We start from the raw sequence: 18,538 nt of genomic DNA, 5'->3' as shown, positions 1-18,538 counted from the left end.
TTACAAAAAATCAAAATCTAACACCTTTTGGATTTAAGTTTTTCTTATTATGAATGTAATCATAAACCAACTCAGAATGCTATTTTCGTTACCATAAAATGGAAATATTTTCATATTTAAGTAATGTGAAAGAAAACTTCCAACTTCAATTTTAATCTATACAGGCTTGTATGGCATAAAAACTGGAAAACCTTAGGACAAAAATCCAACATTTCTTCTTTGGTATGGGAATTAGAAAGGAATCTGAGGGCGTTATTATTAATTCTTTTTATTTCTGAGGGGTCTACAAAGCCTACTCAGGAACAAGTTTTCCTTTGAACCAAACAGTACAAGAACAGAACAGAATAGACAGTCTCAGACCATACCTATGCAATCCAGTCATGCCTGTCACAGACAGCTATGAAGCTGTACTGACCCAGACTTGTACATCTATAAAAGGCAGTGAAGGTTTGTCTAGAAATACTTATTGAAGTCCTGGAAGCATTAAATATCTCATTAGCATAGTCCTGTGCTTGAGCTAATAAATTCTGCCTCTCAGTATTTGGAAGCCAGCTATCACCTTTAAATTAATTCTTATTCATACATATAATTTGAAAAAATGGCTGCATTAAAGGCTTTACTAAAAGCAAAAGTAGTTTATCCCAACTTTTACCTTTATCCTGTTGGCATCTCTGCCAGTGAAAAAGGTGTTCTTGCTGCCACCTTCAGATGAGCCTCCTGCTACTGCGGCTTGTCAGTGACCAAATATCTGCATGAGTCTGATGAGGGAATGGTGGGAGCAGCTGCACACGAGAAAAGGGGAATACTGGAGCAGAATATGGAATGCAAACACTATACAGAAAAACATTTAATCTTGTGCCTATGGAAGATTTTTAGCATGTGATCTGAGTAATGCAGACTGTGCAAGCAGACTAGTCTGGGACAGATAAAAAATACCTCTTTTCAGAGTATGTGGGAAATTCATACCCACAGGAAGTCAGAAAATGAAATACTTGTGGACAGATTTTAAAGGATCATAAAGTTTTATGAGTTATAAAAGCTAAAACTAGGCCTTAGCTATTTAGTTCTGCTCAAAACTAAAATCAAAATAAGACTTTGGCTTGAATTATATTATAAATTAGAATAGATGGTAGAGTTACATTTTGGATTTGGTTATTCAGAGTTCAATGAACAGACTTGCATTAAACAACATATTTGATAGAAATTTAAGCTATATGTGCCTCAAAATGAGTAAGCAAATAGTCATTCTCCAAATCTTAAGGAATTCACACCACACAGAAAGGATTCTTAACTTCTAACACCATCTGTAAAGAATTACCAAGGTAGCAGCGAAAGTTACATGTCACATTGAATTCAGAAATCCATACTGAATATTCATATTGAATTTCAATGGAAATAGATTACTGAAAAGATCCAGTGAGGAAAAAATAATTTTTTCCACTGTCCTAGCATTTTAAATTGTGCATGTTGGAAAAAATCCTTAATTTTACATTTACATTATGAAGCTGTTTTTTGGGGTTTTTAACATGTGGCAGCAATAAAGTACATGAGAATAAATGTGCTTAACTTGAGAGATAAATTGAGCTGTGGGGTTTTGCCTTATCTAATCACAATACTGTATATATTTCTCAGTATTTTTGCTTCATAAGAAGCTCAGCTACCGTTTCCAGCACTTCTGATACGAAAATCTTTATAGACTGTGATAAAAGGCAAAATAAATGTCAGGAAAATACAGAAGAGCATTTTTTCTTATCTTACAATAATATTATATAGAAATTACAGGCAGGAAAGTGCCATTTTGTGATTTTTAACCTCTATATAAGGCCTCACTGAAGAAGAATATTGTTCATAACTGGAAATACTTCCTTAAATGCTACGGAAAAAATTGTCATATAAACAGTTTAGCAGTGATAGATAGACCTCATTTAGGTATGGAAGGCAGAGCTAATATCTGCCACACTGATTAAAAATACTCCATTGCTGTTCTGTTCTTGTCTCCTTTCTGACTATTGTCTTCATGGCAATTCATCCATGTCTGTTACATTCTGAGTAAGACGAGGTGACTGTCAGCACCTTGTATGTAACATCTGTGACACCCTTTGCACAGAAAGTTGAAAGCTGTGAGTGGCAGGCTTCATTCAGGACACTCACACACCAACAGAGTGCATCCAGCCAGGCTCAGACCATCTTTGGACTCCTCCCTCCACATGCATTCATATGTAGCAACATTTTGACAGAGTACAGAAACATGCTCTTCCCAGATTTCAGAGTCTATTCTTGTGGCTACCTCCAGCAAAGAGACTGGCTGGGATGGCTATTCATTTCAAACTTCAAGCCAGGAATCTGTTCCTGTATATCTCTGTCATGTCACACTGGAGCTCAGAGTGGTACAGCCTGCATGCTGCATATTCTGATCCTCTTTCAAACTCTTAATACAATAGGGTCTCAAATACATTGTGAGCAGAAGAAAACAACCCCCCACATTCTATTTTGGTATGCTGAGCCTGAAGTCTATTGGCTGGGAGCTGTCATCAGACATGACCATATGTTACCCAACGGTATTACAAGTAAATCCTAATTGAGTGCAAATTGTGAAGATTAAAGTCATCTCAGATTTAGCTGTATTATGTTGAGGCAAATGTGTTTCAAAGTCCTGTTTAAAATGCTGGCAATTCTCAGCACAGAAATTAAAAGGCTGTCATTACCTTGGATTTTATGAGCTGTGCTAAATGTCTGGAGTTCCTTGTTTGGAACCCTTAGTCATAGAATGTATGAACAGTCCTTTGCAGCTCTGACTAAAAAACACCAAAGACAATGTATTGTCAACAACTGTTGAAAGAATATTAAATATTGATACAACTTAGTCAGTGAAGAATCTCCTGGTATAAGCTCTTCATAAATAATGGTAAAAGGCAGGATCATTGCTGTTCTAACTGTGGTAAAAATCAGTATTGCATTTAAGCTACCCACTTTCAGGATAAGCCAGGACCAGTTTGCAACAGGCAGTACACTACCTTTTGGAAACAATTTACTGCTATAAAGATCTTACTTGATGATTGCAGTTCATTACTGTTTCATAAGAGGCCTGTGAAGTAGCAAGGAGCTGAACTTCATTTATTGGTGCACTTTGGATGATGCACTACATTTTAATAAGATTAAAGGTTTAATGCAGATAAAAGATCTGTTCGGTGCACCTGGATTCAACACAGGGATTTCAGTGTGATTCAGTCATTGGGGAGCTATGTTCATCCTGACCGAGAAGAGCTTCTGACTTCTTTTCTATTCTGTACAACGACAAAATGACCAGGACACATTTCTTGCTGTTTTCAGCACTGATCATATGCAGCATACCTGCTGAGGAAATCTTTCAGCCAACTCTAGTGCTGGACATGGCTAAAGTCCTTCTGGACAATTACTGCTATCCTGAAAACCTAGTGGGAATGCAAGAAGCCATTGAACAAGCAATCAAGAGTGGAGAGATCCTGGACATCTCAGATCCAAAACTGCTGGCCAGCGTCCTGACAGCTGGAGTGCAGGGCGCTCTGAATGACCCGAGACTGGTGATTTCCTACGAGCCATTGCCACATGCAGTTCCCAAACAAGAAGCTGAGGGTTCCCCTACCCGTGAGCAACTCCTGAGTCTTATTGAGCATGTGATCATGTATGACAAGCTGGAAGGCAATGTTGGCTACCTGAGGATTGATTATATCATAGGAGAGGAAGTTGTGCAGAAAGTTGGAGCTTTTCTGGTGGATAAGGTCTGGAAGACACTGATAGACACATCTGCCCTGGTGATAGATCTTCGTCACAGCACTGGGGGACAGATTTCTGGCCTCCCCTTCATCATCTCGTACTTACATGAACAAGACAAGAGACTGCATGTTGAGACTGTATACAATCGTCCCTCCAACACCACCACAGAGATACGGACACTGCCAAAGGTGTTGGGAGAGAGGTACAGCAAAGACAAGGATGTCATTGTTCTGATCAGCCATCACACCACAGGAGTGGCTGAAGATGTGGCTTACATCCTCAAGCACATGAACAGAGCCATCACTGTTGGAGAGAAAACAGCCGGGGGCTCACTGGACATCCAGAAGCTGCGTATTGGTCCTTCCAATTTCTATATGATGGTTCCTGTGTCACGATCTGTGAGCCCCTTGAGTGGGGGTGGACAGAGCTGGGAAGTGAGTGGGGTGATGCCATGTGTGGCTACTGAGGCCGAGCAAGCCTTGCAGAAATCCTTGGATATCCTGGCAGTGCGCAGAGCAGTGCCTGGCACCATTAGTCACCTCAAAAACATATTAAAGGACAATTACAGCTTAGTGGAGAGAGTGCCTGCTCTGCTGCGGCGCCTGGCTGCCTCTGACTTCCCTTCTGTGCAGTCATCTGAGGACTTGGCCACCAAACTCAACACTGAGTTGCAGGCCTTATCTGACGACCCCCGCCTGACGGTCCGAGTCATGATGCCAGGTGAAGCTGCTGAGTCCCCAGCTGAGAAGCCAGTTGGAATGGCAGCTGACTTACCCGACAATGAGCAGCTGCTGCATGCCTTGGTGGATACCGTCTTCAAGGTGTCAGTGTTGCCAGGCAATATTGGCTACATGCGCTTTGATGAATTTGCAGATGCCTCTGTGCTTGTAAAGCTGGGGCCTTACATTGTACACAAAGTGTGGGAACCCCTTCAAAACACAGAGAACTTGATCATGGACCTACGTTACAACATTGGAGGCCCTTCCTCCTCTGCTGTGCCTGTGCTACTCTCCTATTTTCAGGATCCTGCTGCTGGTCCTGTCCATCTCTTCACAACATATGACAGACGCACCAACCGTACCCAGGAGCACAACAGCCAGGCAGAACTGCTGGGCCAGTCCTATGGGGCCAAGCGTGGCATCTACCTGCTCACCAGCCACCACACTGCTACCGCTGCTGAGGAGTTTGCTTACCTCATGCAGTCCCTGGGCCGTGCCACGCTGGTCGGGGAGATCACAGCAGGAAGCCTCTCACACACCCGGACCTTCCCTCTGCTGCAGCCCGGGCCGGGAATAACCCGCGGCCTGACTATCACAGTTCCTGTTATCACCTTCATTGACAACCACGGGGAAAGCTGGATGGGTGGAGGAGTTGTTCCTGATGCCATAGTGCTGGCTGAGGATGCACTGGAGAAGGCTGAAGAAGTGCTGGCCTTCCACAAGAACATGGGAGTGCTTCTGGAGGGTACCGGACAGCTCCTGGAGGCTCACTATGCCATTCCAGAGGTGGCTGCTAAGGCCAGTGCTATGCTCAGCATCAAACGGGCCCAAGGAGGTTATAGATCAGCTATAGACCCCGAGACTTTGGCTTCCCAGCTCACCAGTGACTTGCAGGAGGCCTCTGGAGACCACCGGCTTCACGTCTTCCACAGCCATGTGGAACCAACACCAGAAGAGCAGCTTCCCAATGTGATTCCCAGCCCTGAAGAGCTGAGCTACATCATTGAGGCCCTCTTCAAAATTGAGGTATTGCCAGGGAACCTGGGTTACCTTCGCTTTGATATGATGGCTGAGGCAGAAACGGTGAAGGCCATTGGGCCACAACTGTTGCAGATGGTATGGAACAAGCTGGTGGACACGGATGCCATGATCATTGACATGAGGTACAACACAGGTGGCTACTCCACTGCCATCCCAATACTTTGCTCCTACTTCTTTGACCCCGAGCCTCGGAAACACCTCTACACTGTCTTTGATCGTAGTACCTCCCGCAGCACAGAGGTGTGGACTCTCCCTCAGCTCGCTGGCAAGAGATATGGCTCCCTCAAGGACATCTACATCCTAACAAGCCACATGAGTGGCTCAGCAGCTGAAGCTTTCACTCGCTCTATGAAGGACCTGCACCGGGCCACTGTTGTCGGTGAGCCCACAGTTGGCGGATCCCTCTCGGTGGGCATTTATCGTGTTGGGAACAGCTCCCTGTATGCCTCCATCCCCAGCCAAGTGGTGCTCAGCCCGGTCACTGGAAAAGTATGGAGTGTGTCTGGGGTGGAGCCACACATCACCATTCAGGCCAGCGAAGCCATGGCTGTAGCTCAGCACATTGCCAACCTGCGTGCCCAGGTGCCACAGGTACTGCAAACTGTGGGCAAGCTTGTGGCAGATAATTATGCCTTTGTGGACATTGGGTCTGTTATAGCATCCAATCTCACAAAGAACATCAACAAAGACAATAAAAGGATCAATACAGAGGAAGAACTTGCTGGGAAGGTGACTGCCATCTTACAAGCTCTTTCTTATGATGAACACCTGAAATTACTCTACATCCCTGAACATGCCAAGGACAGCATCCCAGGGTTCATGCCAAAACAGGTACAGCTCTCTCATACTCAGCTATAGAGATGGCAGCTGGAATGGGAGCGTTAAGTCAGATTCCTTATCTTTTTTCTAGCCCAAACCATAAATCTACCCAGATTTACCTGTACCCAGAGGAGAGGCCAATGCCTGAGTAGGTTTTGTGGGCTGAGCTGCCTCTGATGCTTACTCCTCTAGCTTGGGGAATTAGATGGTAGTTCTGGATGCATAGATTTTGGAAACAACCTTCAGGCTGTGAATTTTAGTTGCTATATCCTACAAATGTAGAGTTTCGGAGTTAGAGGTAAGATTTCTCATTGTTTCTGTGATCCCTCCTCTTTCAATGATGCAGCTTTTTCACGTGTAATTAATTCAGAAACCCTCTGGTTTCAAACCCAGGTTGTAATTTGAGGGAAGTTTAGTTGGACTAGAGTAAATGCATACAACTCACTAAACATGCAGCCATGTGCTCTTTGATGGACCTCTCTATATAAAATTGTAGCAGCTGACATCTATTACACCAGAATAATCAGCAACTCCTTTGATAGTGGCAGTGGAAAGTTGTTCTAATTGTATCTCATGCTCAGCATCCGACAGTTTCCCAGTGACCTAGAAATATTTTGAAAGAAGTATCTGGGTGGAAGTTAGGTGACCCCAGGGAGAAATTGATTTTTAATAATCTACTTTTGCCCTTGCTGTGTGGTTTGCATAACAGTCTGTGCTTTGTTCTGAGCCTGAGTGTTTATACACTGGTCTGCCTTGGCAATCTTTCTTGTTCATTGTTGTGCTGGAGGGAGCTCCCAGGAGCACTTGTTAAAATTCCATCTTCAAATTAAATAGAGGGTTAGGATAACCTGATCCCTTTCTTGGATGGAGTTAGCTGCTTTCTGGCTACTGCACTAGCAGGGCTATCAGAGACGTATTTTCTCCAGGGACTCATAAAATTACTTTTGAAGAGAATGCATTTGCCTTTGCAATGAACCAGAGTAGACCAAGTGTCAGGTAACTATTAAATGTTTCCTGGGGGAGGAAATCCGTGGACTTCCACACTCTGAAATTTTTGGCATGCATTTAAAGTGGCCATGACCTTTGTGGTATTATCACAAATACTATGGTAAAGGACAAAATCTAAGAATTGCCAGGGATGGATATGTTTTTTTCAAGTTTGTTATCCAAAAGATGCTGGCCCCATTCTTGCCTCTAAGATTAAATAGAAATAATTAATTAAAGGAGTTTTCTATTCCAGCACTCTCCTTCTTAACTTGGTTGTGTGAAGAAAACGTCACTCTAAAGATATTTCAATGCTTTTGACTAGAGTCAAAGCAGAGTTCCATGCTCAGTTATTATCAACATACCAGTAGTGCCACATCATAATTTCTCCCTATTCTACAGCATGGAAAAATCCTGTAAATTAGTCACTGCGTTTATTGAAGGTTGGTAATGAATACTCTTGGTGGTTTTCACTTGTTCAGATCTTACTTTATTCAGACCTTAAATGTCAAGAACACGACATAGGGGACAAGTATCTTATTTGTCACATGACATAAAATTCTGATCCTGATAGAGCTAGTGAAGAAATGCCATTATGTTATTCAATGCCTCTGTTTTACCATAGTTCTTTGTCAAGCAAAATGACTAGGAGAGGTCAGGAACAGATCTATTAGAAGGAAATCACATCAGTGTGGATGAAAATTAGGACAAATGTGAAATTTCTCCAAGGTGAAATAATATATAAAGAGCAGAGAATCACATCCCTTATGAGACTACAATGGTTTCCAGAGGCAGAAGCATTCCTTCATACTGATGGAGGAAATGAGGAGTTAGACAAGAGAGCATTAAGATGTTAACGAAGACACTGAAGTCATTAAAGGATTTTCCTTGAGATGGAGGTAAAAGAAAATTCTCTCATTCTACAGAGTCCTGGGCAGCAAGAGTACCTTCATCTCCTGTTTTGTTTTTGCAGCCATAAGAGGAATGCTTTCTGTGGAACATTTCAGAATACCCCAGAGAGCAAATACCTTTAGAGTACAGTGAAGCATATATGATGGCACTGCCTGCATTTGTAAATTAAAAAAAAAATTCATTCAGCAGCTCGATACATGGACATAGTGGCTCTCTTGATCTATATCACATTATTCCTTAAAAACCCAAGAGCTAGTTTTTCTCTTGTGCTACCTATCTTCCAAACCACCCTCTCCCTTGACAGTGGAATTTTACTGTTAATGACCTTGATGGTGAAGCAGATCCAACACAATTAACACAGTGATGATGAATAACTACAGGAAGGATGGGATGGGACGTAGGAGACAGACAAGTGAAATGCATGCAGACCTCTGCATCTGCTGCACTAGAATAGCTGCTGAAGCATAGTACAGAGGAGTGAATATGTCTCCTCTAAGCAGCAGCAAGGTCACTGCTAGTCAGAGCTGTCAGCTGCATAAATGCCACTTTGCAAAATCAGAGTTCCTTGAGACAAATTTTGTCTATATTTTTTGTGATCCAGAAAATAACATTTTTCTTATAAGGCACAGCTCTGTAACCTTGCTGACCTGCAGCTTAATAATCCTTGCTTCTTATTCTTCTGTCTCTCTCCCCCTCTATAGTCCTTCCTCTACATACTGAAACATTTGTGTTTGTGACTGTCTACCTATGGAAGAACTGCTGCCTGATTTTAGCATAAGGTTTATGTCCATTTTAAATCATGAGGAGTCTCCCTGAGTAATTATTTTGGGCCATTCTTAATGACCAAATACTATTAGGGCAGTCTTTACACCTAACAGAATTTTTGTAATGACAATTCCGATAAACAGCTGAAAATGATCAGAATATCACACAAAAACTAATATCAGAATAAAAGGCAAAAAATCAAATACTAATCCTTTGTAAAGAGAGATTTTTCTTGCATTTCAAGTCCTTCTGTTTCCAGATGATTAATATTTATATAAAGGAGGGTATTGCACTTGCTGAAGGAGGCAATAGTTAGAGATGTTTCACCAGAAAGAAGTACAGTTTATTTCTATCCCTTCATTATTGAGTGAAATCAAAATGGACAGCCTCCAAGTGTCAAAATAAATAATCAAATTCCTACATCTGTTGCTAAAAAGTGGAAAAAGAATTGTTGTAGGCCCATCTGATGTTGATTTATATCAACAAAATCACAGTAAAGACAATGGTACTATGCAAGTTCATGCAAGAGAAAAATACCTCATAACTCTCATTGGCTTCACCTTTTGCAATCTTTGCTTGCTTGTTCTGGGGTGACAGTTGTTCACTGCACAAATCTGGGAGAAAAGTAGCTTGTTCAGGGGGAGTCCTGTAAAAATGTAAATGGGTTCTTTAGAGTTCATAACCTGAGCACAAGTCAATAGGGTCAAGCTGTTTCAGTAAATACTTATCATCATCAAATGGGAATGGATAAGGAAGAATATAATTAGGAAGACATGAAATCTTTTGCTACATTTAGCTCTAAAGAAAATTCATCTAGAGTATAATATGTAAGGTTTTGGGCAATGGTTTTCTGGAAAGATGTGGCTCAAGTATGGAGACAGCAGAAAAGAGGGACAGGAGTAAAGAGAGTAATTAATAAAAGTAGCCTTCAAAAAGTTTAAAATATTTGAGTTGTTTATTCCAGAGAGAAGAAAACTGAGAGGACACATGAAAACAGTCTTGAGATACGTAAGAGACTGTTTCAAATATGAAAAGAATAATCTCTTCCCATGTCCATAGTAAATAGGCCAAGAAGCAATGCACTTAAACAGCACAAAGTTACAACTTAGACTGTTTACACTAGATCTTAAAAACATCTTTCTAATAGTAAGGCTGGTGACGTACTAGGGCGGATTGCCTGGAAATCACTCAGTAAAATGTGTGTTGTTACGAGCAAGTGAGAAGGAGCTGTCAGGGCTAGAGCTGAGCCTGCTCAGGCCTTGAGCTGGGGGCCTGATGAACAGTTCCATTCCAGCCTGTGAGGGTACACAAGGAACCCAAATGTTCTGAGAAAAGTGCAGCCCTGCCACTCAGCCCTCCTGATCTCATGGTTCTTAAACTAATCTCAGGGTTTGCAATGGTATTGCAAGGGTGTTTGCTGATAATATTTTAACAGCCAGCAGTTGACAGCACGAGCATATATAATGGAAGTCAGAGTTATCTTACATTGGTCAGCACAAAAATAGCTGTGGAAAAACAGGTTCCATCTAAATATAAAAAACAAGGGAGATATGAAAAGAAAGAAAAGAGAGAAGAGAGGCACATTTAGAAAAGTGGTTTGTGTCAGAATCAGGGATCAAACTCCATGCACAAGTCCTAAGGCAGAATTCTAAGGTCCTATTTTGTGTGACATCATGTGTTTTACTTACACCACTCACCTGTGAAAGGGGTCTGCAGAATAGGACTGCAGACCCTTATAGTGTTAATGAAAAAACATTTTTCCTTGACTTAAAGTGGAGTTAGCTTGGAGGTCCTTTAGAGTAGCCACATTGCTTATAGTGTGCACCTGAGGGTTGATATTTAACAACAAGTCATTTGTATGTAAACACTGTCTGACTGAGCAGCAGATCTTACTTTCAGCTGCATCCTGTCCCAGCTCGTCCTTGGCCAGCAAACAGAGCCCTGCCTTCCAAAGGAGAGTGTGTGGTTCCATCTTGAAGCTTGATTTACCTCCTTAGGTACCATTTACCTCCTTACTGGCATGTGGCCCACGTGGCAGTGTCATGAACCTGCAGTTTTGCAGGGCAGTAACTCTCTAATATCAGTCACTGGCTCCTCACCTCTTTTGCTGAAAGATTCCCTGGCACCCCAAAAGTACATTCTGAGAGCTTTTCATCTGATTTCCAGTCTTCAAACTTTTAGAATGGATACATTTTCATACCTTTTCTTGCATCCATGAAGAGCTTTCATTTAGGTCCTTGCACATTTATTTCACCCCATTAGACCTGGGGTGAGCAGCCTTCCCACCTTGAAATTTATAATGAATGTATCAAAAGTGAAATTCTCATGAAAAAAAAAAATGTGATGCATCACAGTAAAAGAACAAGTAGAGAAAAAATTTATCAGATAGTTATTACTCTTAACAAGTTTATGGGTATGCATTTAGCAGTTATCACTGGAGACAGAGATAAGACATTTGTGTGTTCAGTTAAATATCATTAGAAGTGGCTGAGATTAACAGATCAGTTTTATTTGTAGATGTTACTAATGAGTGATGTTTTTATTTTCCTCCTTGGGGAGGACCAGTATCTCTGAACTGACATCTCAGACATAGGTTCTATTAGAACAATCAATGCATGCTGGATCTATTTTTCAAAACTGTGATTAGTTAATCAAAGTACAGTGGGCAGATCAGGTATTACTGATTATCCATTTTCAGATACTGCATACAAATAAAAGTTCAGCAATAGGAGCTGGCTGTGTCTCTATGCATATAGGGGTTACTAGGAGAACTTTATTATTTGGCTACACGTTGCTATTAAAAAATGTCTGCTCTTTAATAACATAAGCTAAGCAAAATTAAATAAATCACAACCTAACACGTGAGGCTCCAGGCACATGGCCACCACACAAGAGATTGAACATATCTGCTTCATGAGCATCCTAGCACATGCCCCGCACATCAGGCTCCTCTCTCTCACAGGGACTGGTCACTAAGAGGGGCTGGGCCACTCGCACCTGCAGCCAGCAGCTGTTTGTGCCCTGAGGCCAACCAAGAGATTGTGGAAGTCCCAGGTGCTGAGTTTAGAAACAACTCTAAAGGCAACATGTGGGCTTGGATGGCAGGCCTGGGATCTGTGCTGCAGGCTGGGATTGTTCTTGCAGCCTCTTTGCTTCAAGGAAATTCTTATATTTTTGAAAAATAAACTGAGCTCTGGGATATAGGAGCCTGATCCAGATTCTGGGTGTTATTGATAAAACTTATACTGCGCAAAAATTCATCAGCAATGCTAACCTATGTTTAGTGTGCAAATATATTGTAAAATTTATTAGGATTTTCAAAGTTGGTCACATTCCTCACACATATCCCACCTGGATTAAACACAACCCACATAATTTTGTGTCAAGCTAGTGCCAGCAAATGATTTGTTTTGTTTTTCTGTACTCTTTCAGATCCCTCCACCAGAAGTATTTGAAGATTTGATTAAATTTTCATTCCACACAAATGTATTTGAAAACAACATCGGCTATCTGAGATTTGATATGTTTGGAGACAGTGAACTTCTAACCCAGGTGTCTGACCTAATGATAGAGCATGTTTGGAAGAAGATTGTTCACACAGATGCATTAATCATAGACATGAGGTAAACCTTTGAATGGCAAATAACCAAAGCTCTTTCAAAGCAGCATTTTATTTGTAACAGTGAATTAGCTTTACATGGCTTGCTGTCCTGTTTACAGACTAACATTGCTAGGATTGAATGAGAAAATGAAAACAGCCAAGGAAAATAATAACAGTCTGGAAGTATATCTCAAGATAAGTTGTATTATCACTTGAGATGTTTAGAACTAAATAGGCAAATTTAGGGAATAGTTTGCAGAATGCAAATCTGGACCTTACATGTGTTTTATTTCTCTAATCTAACTCTCCATGTGCCATATATAGATATATATATATTTAAATAAATCTTTTACTTCATGTAGTGGCCCAGTGATTCAACAGTCAAAAAGATAGACCCTATTTAAGGCTGTGGCCTTTAATTTAATTTAATTTCATTTAATTTGCCGTATCTGCAGTGCTAAATAGTTCTGGGCAATCAGGTCTGTCCAGAACAGGCCCTGTGCACAGAGGAACTCAGAGGTCCTGCAACCCTCCTGGGCCCTGCTGCATCAAGCTGCAGCATCGTGCACCTTCTCTCTGCTTAGAATTCTGCTGGACACTCCAGTGTGTCAACAATGCTCCAAATCTCATGAGCCATAAGATGTCATCCATTTGTCACCAGCTATCAAAGCAGATTGATATAAAAATGTACATTAATATAAAAAGGTACATTTCCTACACAATATTTAGGGAAGTAATTCCCTTGTTGTGGTCCAGAGCTAATGTGTGTGAGCCCAGAACATTACAAGTATAAACCAAAGGGAGACCTTGTAAGAACTTGGTTTTAATGTTAGAACCACTTGCATCTATTGTTATCACAGGGTTCTTAATATTTGGTAATCTTCTTAATATTCTTGTGGGATTTTCAGCATAGGGCAGAAAAGTTAAGCACAGTGATGAGAGCAGAGATAGAGATCTCACTGTGTGAACACAGAATAGGCAAGGTAGTGATCAACATAACATACCCATGACTGAGTTTGAATTCAGCAAAAGCACCGCCATCTTCCACTAGACTTGAGATAGCACTGGGACTTTCCTCTTTCTTGCCCCACTTTTCTCCCAAACTGAAACTTTCAGGGCTGAGAGCACTGAAACAGCAAATATGAAATCACATCTCAGGTACCAAATGGCATCATTATAGCTCTTGTCATGTGTTGTTTGGTTTTGATTTATTCTTTTACTATTTAATGAATTTTCAGTCCTTTGAATGCACATAAAAGACCCAGTCTCTGAAGGCATATAAAACCCTAAAAAATCCTTCTGAAATTTTCTGTTAGCCAATCTTATAATTTTAAGACTGATGATTTAAATTTTGCATGGGATTAACTGTAATGAATAGTGTTTCTCATTTTACAAGTTGCCCTCCCTGAAATAGCTGGGTCACGCATGAACTTCATATTTGGATAATGTCAATTTTGCATGAGATTAACCATAATTCATATAATGTCTCTCACCTCGATATTCCCTTTCACAGAACAGCTGTGCTAGTAACGAACTTCATCTTTTTAACCCTCTCAGCATTGATAGGAAACACTGATAAACTAAAAGGCGTCCCTAAGGTCACACAAGACATCTGTAAGAAGGAGTACTAGCATCCTAGAGTTAAGTTAAAACTCTGGCACCTGCTCAGTCATTATTACTGACTGAAGTGTCACTGTCTGCAAGAGGAGTGTTCCAGCACTGCCCGGCCTGCCACCCCCTGCAGCACTGGTGGCACCTGAGCGAGCTGGGCCCTGCTGGGCTGTGCTGGCTCTGCTGGGCTGGGCAGCAGCAGCACCGCTATCACGGCACCACTGGGGACACGCTGGAGACGGCTCTTTAACTTCCAGCCAGTCACACTGTCAGTCATACAGCTCCCAAATGCTGAAGAATAACGACTTCACTCTTCAGAACAAAGGCATCCTGGATTGTTGGATCCTTTCCTGGAGGTGAAAAGTCATAGCCATAGATTGAACTGAATAAAGTCATTTTTCAGCAGGTTTTTGCTGGAATGCCTGTGCTGGGTATTCCTAAAATCACCTACAGGAAAGCACTGAATCCACACTATCAGTAAATAGAGTACCAACATTTCTAGATCTCTATGTGCTCTAGTATTAGTGAAAAGTCACAGGCAAAAATGTTTTAGTGTGTGTTCATAGCAGGAGTTCTCCAATGACAGGCTCTTCAGTAAAATTAATCTTCAGAGACTGCTATGGAACTGAACTGCAACCAAAGTTTTCAATTATGAGTGTGCTAAATGAAGTAACTAACACAATCTTTAGGCACCAAAAAAATGACCTAATTAAAACCAGTAAGTTTTCTCATTTTGTGTAGCAAAAATAAGAACATAACAGTTGTACAAACATACATTGCTTTCATTGGAATCTACTTTTATGTATTAGGGCTTAGGTATTGCTGCCTTGTCAGGAACAGAATAGGTTACCCAGAGGAGAATAACAAGAATCTGATGTTTCTCTGCAGATCCATAGTCTTTGCTTACTTTCTGATTTTTTCTAGGTAACATCAAGAAAAAAAATAGACTTTTAAGTTTTGTGTTTGCTTTGGAAGTTAGTTGTGGGCAATAACAGTCTGACACTTTTAGACAGGATTTTGCTTATCTGATAGACATGCAAATGCTGGTAGGGGAGAATGACTATAAATATATCAAAATGTAGCCATAAGCCTTTTTGAGACTGATATTAAGGAACAATACTTGGAAGGGAGATTTACTGCCTGACACAAATTTTTACTTGTTTCCTTAAATATGTTTAATTTTTGAAAAGGTACAATATTGGAGGCTCCACTACACCCATTGCAATCCTATGCTCATATTTCTTTGATGAAGGACACCCAATTCTCTTGGACAAAGTTTATGACAGACCCAGTGACTCTGTAAAGGAAATATGGACCCAGCCTCAGCTCAAAGGTAAATGACAATTTCTTTTCAGTATAGCTTTTCATTTCAGATGTCTCTCCTTGTAATTTTAAAGTGAGCCATTAAATCATGTAACTTAGCTGGTGGAAGCACCTGCCATGATCAGCTCAAGCTGTGTAAACAATGTAGAAACAAAAAATGTCCATTTCACCCATGTCACTCAATGCCATCTACAAATAAACAATTTATCACTCCTTGAAATGGGGTCTGTAAATTGGTCCTCAGAAGTTTAGCCAAATACTATGTACAGCAGATGTAACTTGTTGCTTTTAAAAGTTGCTAAAATTAAAAATTAATCCAGTGTTGCCTGGACCTCTAGTAAGGTCTCTTCCAACACTCCCATACAGTTTTATACATTGTCCCTACCACCTACCTGCGTCATCCTCTACATCAGTAGATGAAAGCACCATAATACCTCAGTTTGTCCAGAAAAGAGAAAGAAAAACACTAAATTTTGTACATCTGGGTGAGTGTGAAGCATTTGGCAATGAGTCACACACACCCTACACATACCCTGCCCCAGTTTGTGGAAGCTGAAAGGATGCTGCAACATGCAGAAACAGAGCTCTTCAGTGCTCATAGGCTGCAGTTAGAGCGCTAAGAAGCCTAAAACATGGGGGTTAATTATTTCCCCCTCTTAAGCTAAGACAGCAGCAAAAAAGTTAATGGTGTGTGCAGTTGTTGGCCTGGATCTTGGTGAAATGGTTAAATTCTATCCCAGTCTGCAGGGCCCATCTATTTTCCCAGGCAGTCAGAGGTGGTTTGTGCTTAGGGATATGATTTCTATGGACACACTCCAGTTCTCATCAAAGAGAACTGGCAGACTCATATTAACTTCAAAGGACCTGGATTTGGTCCTGTATTATATAGATCTACTGTGAAAAGAGTATTTTAATGGTTATTATGTTTATAGTGAAATGAGAAGACAAAAGATGGTGTGAAAATTAATTACCATGCTGTTGGGCCCCTCTCTTAGAATTTAGCATGAGAATTATATGTCATACTATTACTTACTCATAAATTGACATTTTTAGAGCAGTTTACTTTTCAAGCTATCAAGTCCTAGTTGTTACCCACTGGTCACCTTTTCAAAAAAACTAAACTATCAAAAAGTATCTAGCATGTTCAGATATATTGAAAATAAGTTTCAAAGCCCTTCCTATTCCTGTCAGCTGTTTTATGTAAAAAAATTAGATACTTGGCTCAGACCCTAATAATAAAGGGGTATTTGTTGAAGGGTTTGGGACAAAGGTCATGTATAGCATCCATTTACAAGCTATAAAAAAACTGTGGGAAACCACTGTAATTGTAATTTCATAAAATAATGCCTGCACAGTTGCAGGCCAAGCTCTATGACAGTCATGTTCCTAGAGCAGGGATGAGGGTGAAACTGAAGATGCTTCTGGATGAGTTTTGACTACTCCTGCTGCAATGGTGAAAAACGTCATTTTTCTCACGTGTCTATTCTGCTATTCTGATGAGATGTGGAGCTCCTGTAAAAGTCAAAGCCACAGAAGAGATAACAGTAGTAATGATGAGCTGGCTTCTCTCTTCATGGAGCTCATAGCCAGAAGCTGATGGAACATGAGCACCACATAGGGTGACAGCCTTTTATACAACATATAGTCTGGGCTAGTGTTGAAAGTACTTTAATACTATCATAGGCACAAAGTAAATTTCCAAACTGCTTGGGTTGTTAATAGCAGGTAGGGAGCAAATCTTCTATCTTGGCTTCTCTTTGCTCTACTCTACAAATAAATCTCTGAAAATAAATCCATTTCTGATGGGTTTTTCCTACCTTACAGGGGAGAGGTACGGCTCTCAGAAGGGGCTGGTGATCCTTACTAGTGCTGTGACAGCTGGGGCTGCTGAAGAGTTTGTGCACATAATGAAGAGACTGAGCAGAGCTCTCATCATTGGGGAGCAGACCAGTGGTGGCTGCCATTCCCCACAGACATATCAGGTAGATGAAACCAACTTCTACATTGTCATCCCCACCTCCAGATCAGTCATCTCTGCAGACAGCCCCTCTTGGGAGGGGAAAGGAGTCCTTCCTCACATAGAAACACCAGCTGAAACAGCACTCATCAAAGCAAAGGAGATGCTCAGTGCTCACCTACACAGCTCTAGATAGCACAGTGGAGGAACACATCCCTACTTCTTATGAAAAGAAAGCTAGCTACCCAAACGTAAACCCTAGAAAGAAGTGGGAGCTTCGTTTCAGCCTCTATGGTCAGTGACTGGGTCCCTGTACATAGCTCAAGTGACTCCTGCCAACATGCTGGCATTTTTCCCCACTCTGTGCAACCCAGCTCTTTCTGTGTGTGATTGGAATACTTGAATAATTCACTGCGGTTTCTGGATTCCTCTCCTGTAGTCAAACATAAATGTTCAGTGTGTAAGTTTTTTGAAGTGCAGTTACCAATTACAGATCTTTCGTCTCATAGAAAATCCCAGTTGTCAGTATTGAAAGCATGTGAACAACTTTAAAGACAGAAAAGGCTCTTCTTCTTTGGAAATGGTGTGCATTCTTATTTATACATTCTTAAAAATTAGCAGTAGTTGGAACAGTCTGTTTTTCAAACTGCAAGAGCCAAATTAAGTCTCTTCTCCATTTCACCATTTAGATGTACCAAACATACCATTCCCTCTCTGTCAGGGTGTCCAAGACTCCTGGTATTTGAAAAGAACATGCCTGTTCCTCTCGGTGTCTGTCAGAGGGGAGGATGAGCAGGACAAAGGCAGCACCTTGACTCTTCTACCCAGTGCCCAGATCAACTGACTCAGGGAAAAGAATCATAGCTTTTTCACTTAAGGATAAAATTATTTTGTTCTGTCCTGATACAAAGACAGAAAAAAAAAAAAAAAAGAAAGCTGAAAAATATCCTTTGCCCCCTGCTATCAAGCTACATATGAAGTGATAGTGGATTCCAGGATAACTCACAGAGATATTAACATAAGCTTAATGCACAACACTCCTTGTCTTTCCTA

The 18,538-nt window shown here is 41.0% G+C and overlaps 2 protein-coding genes across 6 annotated transcripts in view; one reads left to right on the top strand and one right to left on the bottom strand.

Annotated features, from left to right (window-relative positions):
• The first annotated feature begins 2,651 nt into the window (after nt 1-2,651).
• Nucleotides 2,652-18,452, top strand: RBP3 (retinol binding protein 3). Its single transcript, XM_005481625.4, has 4 exons — nt 2,652-6,344; nt 12,426-12,616; nt 15,396-15,538; nt 17,353-18,452. Exons 1-4 carry the CDS (start codon nt 3,300-3,302, stop codon nt 17,679-17,681), a joined length of 3,708 nt encoding a protein of 1,235 aa, XP_005481682.2. The 5' UTR covers nt 2,652-3,299; the 3' UTR covers nt 17,682-18,452.
• ZNF488 (zinc finger protein 488) overlaps nt 9,840-18,538 on the bottom strand; it is a 33,292-nt gene continuing 24,593 nt past the window's right edge. For 2 of the 5 annotated variants that reach the window (XM_074544926.1, XM_014275638.3), the window contains exon 5: nt 9,843-13,721. The gene's annotated coding sequence lies outside the window, so the exon portion shown is untranslated. Of the gene's footprint in view, nt 13,722-18,538 lie in introns of all 5 variants that reach the window. The other 3 variants (XM_074544925.1, XM_074544927.1, XM_074544923.1) reach the window with 3 other exon arrangements.

This window comes from Zonotrichia albicollis, chromosome 7 (genome assembly GCF_047830755.1).
Source record: "Zonotrichia albicollis isolate bZonAlb1 chromosome 7, bZonAlb1.hap1, whole genome shotgun sequence".
NCBI classification, from domain to species: Eukaryota; Metazoa; Chordata; class Aves; order Passeriformes; family Passerellidae; genus Zonotrichia; species Zonotrichia albicollis.
Note: the sequence above shows the minus strand (reverse complement) of the source record. Positions and strands in the feature narration are given on the sequence as shown.